The sequence below is a fragment of the Cydia fagiglandana genome, chromosome 22, assembly GCF_963556715.1.
Source record: "Cydia fagiglandana chromosome 22, ilCydFagi1.1, whole genome shotgun sequence".
NCBI classification, from domain to species: domain Eukaryota; kingdom Metazoa; phylum Arthropoda; class Insecta; order Lepidoptera; family Tortricidae; genus Cydia; species Cydia fagiglandana.
In genome coordinates this window covers 14,018,875-14,029,544 of record NC_085953.1, presented here as the reverse complement: position 1 = coordinate 14,029,544, position 10,670 = coordinate 14,018,875, and the positions used below count along the sequence as shown (strand labels likewise).

Here is a 10,670-nt window from a genome sequence, read left to right as displayed (position 1 = left end):
GATAAACTAAGTGTAATATAATCAACGCGCCACCACATTGTTTTAGTTTAGCCGGAAATGAAATTGTTTACTTCTCAGTGCTTGTGTTCATAAATATATTATTTGATGCATTTTTAGTACTTCGATGCGTATACTATACTTAAATAACAGAAATAACGCTTTACATACTACGAAACTTGTTAATTATGATGTATAAATATGGTTTAAGGCTGAGAAATATTGCAGTCACAAAGTAGTCGCAAATGTTTCGACTTTGTGTCGACTCTGTGTAGACACATGACACGCGCTGTCAAAAGTAATAACAAAGTTACTGGATTTGCAAAATGGCTCCTTGTGTTCATTTGTTTTCAGATATTCTCAAAGTGTAAAAATGACGTGGCCAGAGATGGGACTTAATAGATTAACTGTTTATTCGACTAATTAATGGAATAAAAAAAGTTAATCCTCAAATTTTAATCACGATTAGTTTAGTCGACCTAACATAGATTGAAATTGAATTAATCTGAACATTAATCGAATAAATTATCGATTAAATCTCGGTTGGAAGTTGACAGGGGGCCATTTTTGTACGTAAAAATAATAGAAATGTCTTGCATGCAGATGGTAGCCAAACACTTTGTCATAAAAGTCGAGATGGGTGTCGATTTATAGGTTTTAGGGAGTGCCGATTTCGAAAATGATGACCATTTTGGAATCCAAAATGGCGGCCATGCACTGTGTCATAAAAGTCGTCATGGATGTCGTTTTATACGTTTTAGGGGGCCCCAATTTTGAAAATGATGACCATTTTGGAATCCAATATGGCGGCCATGCACTATGCCATAAAAGTCGTCAGGGGTGTCGTTTTATAGGTTTTAGGAGGCGCACATTTCAAAAATGATGACCATTTTGGATTCCAAGATGGCGGCCATGCACTATGTCATAAAAGTCGTCATGGATGTCGTTTTATAGGTTTTAGGGGGCCCCGATTTAGAAAATGATGACCATTTTGAAATCCAAAATGGCGGCCATGCACTATGTCATAAAAGTCGTCATGGGTGTCGTTTTATAGGTTTTGGGGGGCGCAGATTTAGAAAATGATGACCATTTTGGATTCCAAAATGGTGGCCATGCACTATGTCATAAAAGTCGTCATGGGTGTCGTTTTATAGGTTTTAAGGGGCGCAGATTTCGAAAACGATGACCATTTTCGATTCCAAGATGGCGGCCATGCACTATGTCATAAAAGTCGTCATGGATGTCGTTTTATAGGTTTTAGGGGGCCCCACTTTCGAAAATGATGACCATTTTGGAATCCAGAATGGCGGCCATGCACTATGTCATAAAAGTCGTCATGGGTGTCGTTTTATAGGTTTTGGGGGCGCAGATTTCGAAAATGATAACCATTTTCGATTCCAAAATGGCGGCCATGCACTATGTCATAAAAGTCGTCATGGATGTCGTTTTATGGGTTTTAGGGGGCCCCGATTTAGAAAATGATGACCATTTTGAAATCCAAAATGGCGGCCATGCACTATGTCATAAAAGTCGTCATGGGTGTCGTTTTATAGGTTTTGGGGGGCGCAGATTTCGAAAACGATAACCATTTTCGATTCCAAAATGGCGGCCATGCACTATGTCATAAAAGTCGTCATGGATGTCGTTTTATAGGTTTTGGGGGGCGCAGATTTAGAAAATGATGACCATTTTGGATTCCAAAATGGTGGCCATGCACTATGTCATAAAAGTCGTCATGGGTGTCGTTTTATAGGTTTTAGGGGGCGCAGATTTCGAAAACGATGACCATTTTGGATTCCAAGATGGCGGCCATGCACTATGTTATAAAAGTCGTCATAGATGTTGATTTATAGGTGTTAGGAAGAGCAGATTTCGAAAATGATGGAATCCGAAATGGCGGCCATGCAGTATGTCATTAAAGTCGTCATGGCTGTCGTTTTATAGGTTTTAGGGAGCGCAGATTTCGAAAATAATAACTATTTTGGAATCCAAGATGGCGGCCATGTACTATGTTAAAAGTCGACATGGATGTCGTATTGTTGGTCATGGTCATCATTTTCGAAATCTGCTCTTCCTAACACCTATAAATCAACATCTATGACGGCTTATATGACAAAGTGCACGGCAGACATCTTGGAATCCAAAATGGTCATCATTTCCGAATTCTGCACTCCCTAAAACCTATAAAACGATATCCATGACGACTTTTATGACAAAGTGCACGGCACACATCTTCGATTCCAAACTGGTCATCATTTTCGAAATCGGCACTTCCTAAAACCTATAAAACGATATTCATGACGACTTTTATGACAAAATACGTAGCCGCCATCTTGGATTATAAAATGATCATCGTTTTCAAATTCTGCACTCCCTAAAACCTATAAATCGACATCCGTTAGTCCGAAGTTATCTTTATTTTCAGATCTAACAAATTGCTACAGAATACAAAGGACAAAAAAAGAAGCGAGGAGGTAATGAAACAAGTAAAAATACAGATGATTCCTCGACGCAATGGGATGCTTCTTAAATTGTGTCCAGATTTTTTTGTCATAAAAGTTTTTATATTTCACGTATTACTCTCACAAGTTCCGTGACATTTCGACCTTGTAATTTTTTAAGTAAATGTTTTTGTTTATCTCACTAGAATAATATAATCAAGGTATGTTTATATTTGATGATTGAAATAGTAACGCAAAAAAATATATATATTTGTGTCTTATATTCCTGCCGAAGACTTTTATTTTTCCTTTTCCTTCTACACAAGTTTGGTCAAGTAATAAGAATTTAGGGCTCTCAATTTTATTTTGATTTCTACAACAGTAAAGCTACGAGGCCATGTTTGGTATCGTTTTCGTATAAATTCGCAGTACCAAATTTAGTTATGGTATCACATTGACACCATTCCAAAGTAAAAACATATAAACTTACTTTCTTTTAAACTCCTCTTCACGCTTAAACTGCTGAACAGTTTTAATTTAAATTTAGTACACATATATTTTGAGTCCCGAGACAGGACATAATAATTTAAACTTTCGCGTTTTGAATACATATTAACTCACATTATAGACGGGTCTAATAATCTCTGGGGGGGTTAATCTCTGTTTTGACATTTTGCTGGGACATCAGTCAGCCGCGACCACGACCAGTGAAACCTGTGTCGAAACGTCGGTAAATCAAGGTAATTGAATATAATTCGCGTTAGACCCGTCTATAATGTGAGTTAATAGGACATAATAAGTTATCTCAAAAATCATCCTTCAAAAGTGTGAAATGAGGTGTAGGGGGGAATTCAGAATTGACTTCTTGAAGTTAATACTGTTTAAGTTTAGGTTTGAAGTCATGTTTTTTTTATCATTTTTAACTAAATCAAAGATGTAGACCATCCCAAATTTAATATAAATCGGTTCAGCGGTTATTGATTTCCCGTACAAATTTCCACGCCACTTTTCACACCTTCAAAAGATGATTTTGGTTATAAGATCTATCCTATGTCCTGTTCCGGGACGTAAACTATTTCTATACCAAATTTCAACGAAATCGGTTCAGCGGTTAAGCGTCAAGAGGAGTTTAAAAAAACCGACCAAGTGCGAGTCGGACTCGCGTATTAAGGGTTCCGTACATTAAGTCCGACTCGCGCTTGACTGCACATTTCTAATAGGTTTTCCTGTCATCTATAGGTAAAGAACTATTTTGTGTATTCAGACAGACAGACATACAGACGCACGAGTGATCCTATAAGAATTCCGTTTTTTGCTTTTGAGGTACGGAACCCTAAAAAGATTTTTTTTAATTTTGTGGAATGGTGTCAATGTGATACCTTAAATGGATTCAGCAACCCAGATTTATACGAAAACGATACCATACACGGCCTAGCACCTTCACTGATGTAGATATATCAAGATAAAATTGAGAGCCCTAAATAAACTTTCAAGAGCGGATATCTCAAAAACTATTCAACATATCGAAAAAATTGACTGAATAAACTTATAACAAATTAAATTAACTTTCATTTTGTATAAGTGGCCATGTCGCTAAGATGCATAGTTTCCGAGATATAATCGAAAAACCGGAAAATCGGACCTTCAAAGCCCCCTCTCTTCCCCCCGCTCAAGGGCTACGGCCGGGGACTTTTGATATGTTCACCTCCTAACTTGTCCAAACCAAGTTACAGAGTCAAAAATTGTGTTCCGAGCATTTCCCTCTACAACTTTTTTGAGCATTCGTTGGCTGACCTAAGTAGCTTATTGCATTTCTTTAAAAACTTTTCTGTAAAAGGTTGACGGGTGTTGGGTGTTTATATGGTTTTGGTCGATTATTAGAATAAGAATAAGAATAAGAATAAGAATGGTTTATTGCCACATACATGAAAATAACATAGAGTTAGAATTACTTACATAATAAAATACAACCGTTAAATTATCAAATTATACAGAGCAAAAGGTGAGAAGATTTTTGTATTAGGCAAAGGGTTCCAGTCTCAGCGTGTGCCAGGCCTAGATGCCCGGCGCTGGTTTTCAGACCGGTCCCAGACTAAGGACGGTCGGAGAATGTTACATAATTTATGACAAATTCAGTACTTTGGTGCTCGTTTAAAATTTTACTACTAACATTTAAAATTTTACTACTAACATTTCGAATGTATTTAACATTACCTATTGATTTTAGCAGATAAGTTACAAGTTAACAGTAATACATTAAAAAATATTAAAGAGTTGAATTGACATGAGAGAAAAAATAATACGCTTGCTTACATTGTACACTTATTATCATTTGCATCGCCCATGATGACTTACTAGAATTACTTACGAGCACACGAGACAAACCTTGGTTTTCAAAGGGTATTTTATATTGACATTTGCTGTCACAAATTTGCTGTCAGATTTAGTCGCAAACCGTACGCAAAGTGCACACAAATGTGTCGACACCTTGTTACGGAAAAGTGTACACACGGCGACGACACTTTGTTTCGAAACAATTCTAGACACATTGTGTGGACTCTGTTACGACACATCTGACATTTAGTTACCACTTTGATGATTCTGCGACTGGAATGGTTATATGGGTACCTACTGCCTATTTGTAGCAATTTGGTAATGTATACAATATTCGTTATGCTTTAATATTTTTTTAATCCCGCAAATCATCTCGCTATAATGTAGCGTAGCTGGCACGGTTGTTGTTGATCCCTAATTTACATTTGACAGTTTAGTTGGTCTATCCACCCGGTCATCCAGCTTTTCATTTGTTTTAATTTTTGTAATTTGAATAAAAATGACGTTCGATCAGAAAGTTGTGTTGATACAGATGTAGTGCATAATTTGTTTTCCATTGTATTTTTTCGGAAACGTTCGTATTTGCCATGCTACTTCAGTAGTTTTGGTACCGAGCCTGACTGAAATAACAAGTAACGTTTGTACCTTTCGGTAAAAATACGATGGAAAACAATTATGCACTACATCTGTACTTCTCCTATCTCATGTAGTTAAAAATTGTCAACGGATCTTTGTGCATACAACCAGAGAGCCTGATCAAGTCAGTCGTCCGTGGAGTATGAGTCGTTGGGCGTGGCTCTGGACCTTGCAATTAGCAAAGTTTCGTTCGTAGCAATAGGAAAAGAAACCAATTGGAATATTACAATATAATTTAATATCAAATGTTCACGATTAGATACAACAATGTCAGTTGAAACCAATATATTTGGTTACTAAATATTTCATTAATAAAATAAGGACACTTAAAGTTAGTAACCCCTCTTAATACCTACTGAAATCTTAGGTTACCGAATTTTAATTTAATTATATTTTAATATGGATATATAAATAAGAAGAATAATAAAACAGCCAAAACATTTGCATGACTTAATAAAATAATTTAACCATTAATTCATAAATCGTAAATTACCTTTGATCTCGGGTTTTTTTTTTCAATATTTACTTTAATATAATATAATAAGCATCAATCATGACGAATTTATACACAATTCATTCAGACGTTTGTTTGACTATTGATGACGTCAAATTCGAGGCAACTTACAATAGTACCAAGAATAATGGAATGGCATTCTAACATCGGCGAGCTTGAACGTCCGCGACATGAGAGGGGTCGCCAGCAGCATCCACCGTCGGCATGTAGGTGTCACGCGCCCAGTAAGAAACAAGTTAAGTATCTTTCGATTTGTCCCGAGCGTTCTTCCTGGCGTGGTTCCGTCTATGTTTGTTCAAAGTTGATTTCCACTTAAACCTTTTGTTACACAAATCGCACGAATACTTCTCCTCAATCTCGTGAATCTGTTTATGAATCTTCAAGTCGCCTGATTGCGAACACCTCTTCGAGCATATATCGCAGACGTACGGCTTCTCGCCAGTGTGTATTCTTATATGTCTCGTTAAGTTATGTGACTGCGTGAACTTCTTCTCACAGAACTTGCACGAGTATGGTTTCTGTCCAGTGTGGATGCGTTTGTGTAATTCTAAACAGTCCATTCTCATAAACTCTTTTTTACAGATGTTACAAACGTGCGGTTTAGTGGCCGTGTGAGTTCGCAAGTGGCGGTTGAAGTGGCCCGATTGAAAGAACCGTTTGTGACATATTTCACAAAAGAATACCTTTTTGGTGGAGTGTATTCGTAACATTTTTGGATTTGCTCGCAGATGTGCTTTGATGTGGCGAATTAAAGAATGTTTTTTCCTAAATAATTGTGCACAGGTGTCGCACATGTACGTCTCTATTGGCTCGGCGTGTTGCAGGTCGGTGTGGGGTCCCCGCCGCGGCCGCGGCTCGATGTCGTCGGAGGCGCTCGAGGGCCCGGCCGCGGAGGGTGGTGTTGCGGGGCGCTTGTCTGAAAAGAAAATATTGTTAAACTGGATTGAACAAATACTGAAATCAGAAAATAATAATGAAATCAAGTAAGTCAAGCATTTATACATAACATCAGTAAAATAAACATCTACCGATTTTATTTATTATTTTAGAAAAATAATAAAATCGGTGACCATTTCTTGTATAGATTGTTTGTAGTTTTTTAGCAGAACTGTTGGCGATACACGATAGTGGTATAGTAAGAGATAGAAGTAACTAAGTAGGAATCAATTAAGACCACAGTTGAATTGTTAGGTCAGGAAATGAATGCTCAAAAAACGTTGTAGAGGGAAATGCTAGGAACACAATTTTTGACACCGTAACTTTGTTTGGACTAGTTAAGAGGTGAACATATCAAAAGTCCCCGCCCGTAGCCCCGGTGCTGGGGGGTAGAGGGGATACCAAAAACGAATTCAGCACCCCCGATTTATACGAAAATGATACCAAACACGGCCTAGCAGCTTCACTAATGTAGATATCAAGATAAAATTGAAAGCCCTAAATAAACTTTCAAGAGCGGGTATCTCAAAAACTGTTCAAGATATCGAAAAACTTGACTGGATAAAACGTGTAACTAATTTTATCAGCTTTCGGTTTGTCTTAGTAGTCATGTCGTTAAGACGCAAAGTTTCCAAGATATCAATGAAAAACCGAAAAATTCGACCTTCTTACCCCACTCTACCCCCCAGCACCGGGGCTACGGCCGGGGACTTCTGATATGTTCACCTCCTAACTAGTCCAAACAAAGTTACGGAGTCAAAAATTGTGTTCCTAGCATTTCCCTCTATACTGGAATCAGTTATGTAACGCTGCCATACATGACCCAAAAAATTTTTATTAAGCTATGAGCTTCATCACATCTGATATTTGAGTAATTCTAAGCATTTCTAGCCTGGGGTAGGGGGAGGGTGGGGTACAAAACGGCCGCCACCCGTCATCTTTAAAAAAAATCTATTCTGATCCTGGTGGGTACTAGGGCAAGTTTAGTATCATTTTCGTATAAACCAAAGACGTAGAATTCATTGCTGATATTTGTTTTTTTCAGTTTCATAATAATTTTACAAGAAAAACGTAAAAAGGTGAAAAATTTGGTTGGAGATTTTTGCTACGCGGAGCCGAAACTACAAAAGATAGAAAGTTGAAATTTGCACACTAGATTACATTTATAAAGTGTACAAGAGGTAAGAAGCGATTTTGAGAAATTCAACCCCTAAGGGGGTTAAAAAGGGGATGAAAGTTTGTATGGGGTTCAAGTTTTATTTTAAGCTAGGAATTTGAAACTTCGTAAAACGATATATTATTAAAATACAAGAAAACTAATTTCAGCGTTTTTGAAAATTCATCCCCTAAGGTGGTGAAAAAGGGGTTGAAAGTTTGTATGGATATCAAAAAATGTTTCGAACGCGGGATTATTAAAAGACAGGAAAAATTTCAGCGTTTTGTAAAATTCATCCCCTAACAAGGTTAAAAAGGGGTTGAAAGTTTGAATCCATTACAAATCCGAGTAGACACACATTTCTTATTGCCTCCCAGGCTTGAAATGCTTAGAATTACTCAAGGAACATATGTGATGAAGCTCATAGCTTAATAAAAAAATTTTGCGTCAACTTTATAACTGCTTCCGCTACTATAACTTCTTATTGCTTGGGCTTGCAAACGGAGAAGTGAGGACAAAGAAGTAAATGTTGTAGTTTAAACGGAATGGAGAAACACATAAAAATTTAATTCATGTTCATTAGGAAGGGGTGAACAGGAGAAGGTAGGTACAGTCAGCAATAAAATTGTGCGTCACAAAAAACATTTTTGACAGGTACTTATACTCCAGTTCCCTTGAAGTCAACTGAATATTGGCAAATATTTTATTTAAACTGCCTTATACCTAACATTACCTACTGCCGTAATGCCATAAGCAGAGCATTTATTGATTATTTTGTTTAAGTATTTAGTACCAGGAATTAGGTTCTTGGACACTAACTTGGTCAACTTTCTGGGACTGACATTAAATCTTTTGTCTTTCTGTGTATATAGCCCCCCACTCCTACCAGCATTCCTTTCTACATATACTAATGCTTAGCTTAACTAGATCGAATTTTTGCCCATATACTAAATTTCATCAAAATCCTTAGAGCCGTTTCCAAGATCCCCAAAATATATTGCTTGTTTAAGGGTATTAAGAAAAGATAAAAAAAAGTATTACCCGCACACAACCGTAGCAACACCTCGGGCCCCAGCACCAGGTCGTGTTTGACCTCATGGTCCGCGTATAGGCCTCCGTCCTCGCACAACGTCTCCTGCCCCGCACCCTGCAGCTCTGGCTGTACACACGCAGGCTCTGGTTTCAATGGCTGCGGCTCCTCATCCTCTTCTGCTTCTACCTTTATGCTCGCTTCAACAAATAATATCAATGAATCAATCAATATTTAAATACATCATGGGCTCAAGTAATCTGACAGATTACAACCACGCATTCCTGAGGTCAAAACATGTTAAGTATAAGTATTTATAAGACTTTTGGTCAAATGTAACAAAAAAAATGTGTGCTTATTTGGGTGTGGGACATTCTGTATTACTATTTCTTTTTTTCTGAAAAAAGACCATTACAACAAATGAATAAGGTTTCGTTTTACGAGTTTCCTTTAAAACTTTAATGTCTGTTAGTAGGTATGTCTAAAGTCTAAACCAAGTCACATAGTGGTAGCACCGCAGCCAATAAGGCGTTCTTCTCTGAGTTATTACAGAGACAAATTTTTACACAAAATGTCATTAATTTATCTCTAAAATAAAACAGATTTCCGAAAACTTTGTATGACAATTTAGTCTCTAAATGCGGTCAACCTTTCGAATCTGTCTTGTTATTTGAGTTGTGCCTATTACACCATACTGTACTCGTATTAACTCCAATGAAATAATTTTCATTTACTTATCTTAATAAATGAATAAATTTAATAATCTAAATATTAGTCAATGTTATTAAATAGTGTTGATGTTATAGAAATCATGGTCAGAATGTCGAGAACTACTTATAGGGTTGCTGTAAACTCTGTACCTCTAATTCTATAAAATTAAATGTAAAATTTTGTAAATGTTGCAACTCACCGTCTACCATATATTGGGGCTCCTCCTTGAGTCGCGGCGCCTCCAGCGACATCCTGCCGCCTCCTTCCATCTCTCACAGATGAAAGTTGGTTGTTAAACTGTCACGCACAGCAATATCGTAAATGAGAATGTAACAACAACATAGCTAATGTAATGGGTCTATTGCCTGAATAAAAGAAACACTCATTCATAGCTGTTTGTTTTAAGGCTTAAACTAACAGCTACTTGGCTTAAACAAGTTTACTTACATATGGCCTAAGGACAATGAAGTGCCATTTGTAATGTAAATTGGGTTTTGGAATTAGAATCAAACCAATTAATCGAAATAATTGTATTTTTATGTTCACGTTCAGTGTTTTTATGATATCGAGTCATATCATAACCATATGACGTTGACGTTCCGAAGACGTTTCAAGTTTCGTTGCACGCATTACATTTAGGTTTACACATTGGTAAAATCGTAATATAAAGGTCTTGTCTTGGTCTTGAATCAAACTCACTTCCAGTAGATATTTTCATATATTATTAGTGAAATTAAGAAAATCAACAGGACAATGTTTTTCAGCAAAACGTCAATTCTCCCTCCTAATTATCTGTCACATAGACATAATATATATATAGACGGTGTCTCAGCGAGCTGTCACTGTTGCCACTTTTGTTTAGTGTACGATTAACAATGAGGCCCACGTTGCTGTAGCCATGTCGATAAAGTCATA

The 10,670-nt window shown here is 37.0% G+C and overlaps 1 protein-coding gene across 1 annotated transcript; it reads right to left on the bottom strand.

Annotated features, from left to right (window-relative positions):
* Positions 1–5,627: 5,627 nt before the first annotated feature.
* On the bottom strand, positions 5,628–10,322 carry LOC134675486 (zinc finger protein 32-like). Its single transcript, XM_063533749.1, has 3 exons — positions 9,955–10,322; positions 9,056–9,244; positions 5,628–6,838 (listed from the first exon to the last, which is right to left on the bottom strand). The coding sequence occupies exons 1-3, from the start codon at positions 10,022–10,024 to the stop codon at positions 6,159–6,161; spliced, it is 939 nt and encodes a 312-aa protein (XP_063389819.1). The 5' UTR covers positions 10,025–10,322; the 3' UTR covers positions 5,628–6,158.
* Positions 10,323–10,670: the final 348 nt, after the last annotated feature.

Coding starts and splice junctions, on each gene's coding strand:
- LOC134675486 (XM_063533749.1), bottom strand. CDS start 10,024: ATGGAAGGAGGCGGCAGGATGTCGCTGGAGGCGCCGCGACTCAAGGAG. Junction 9,245..9,954: donor GCCCCAATATATGGTAGACG/GTGAGTTGCAAC, acceptor TATTTGTTGAAG/CGAGCATAAAGGTAGAAGCA. Junction 6,839..9,055: donor GTTGCTACGGTTGTGTGCGG/GTAATACTTTTT, acceptor TTTTCTTTTCAG/ACAAGCGCCCCGCAACACCA.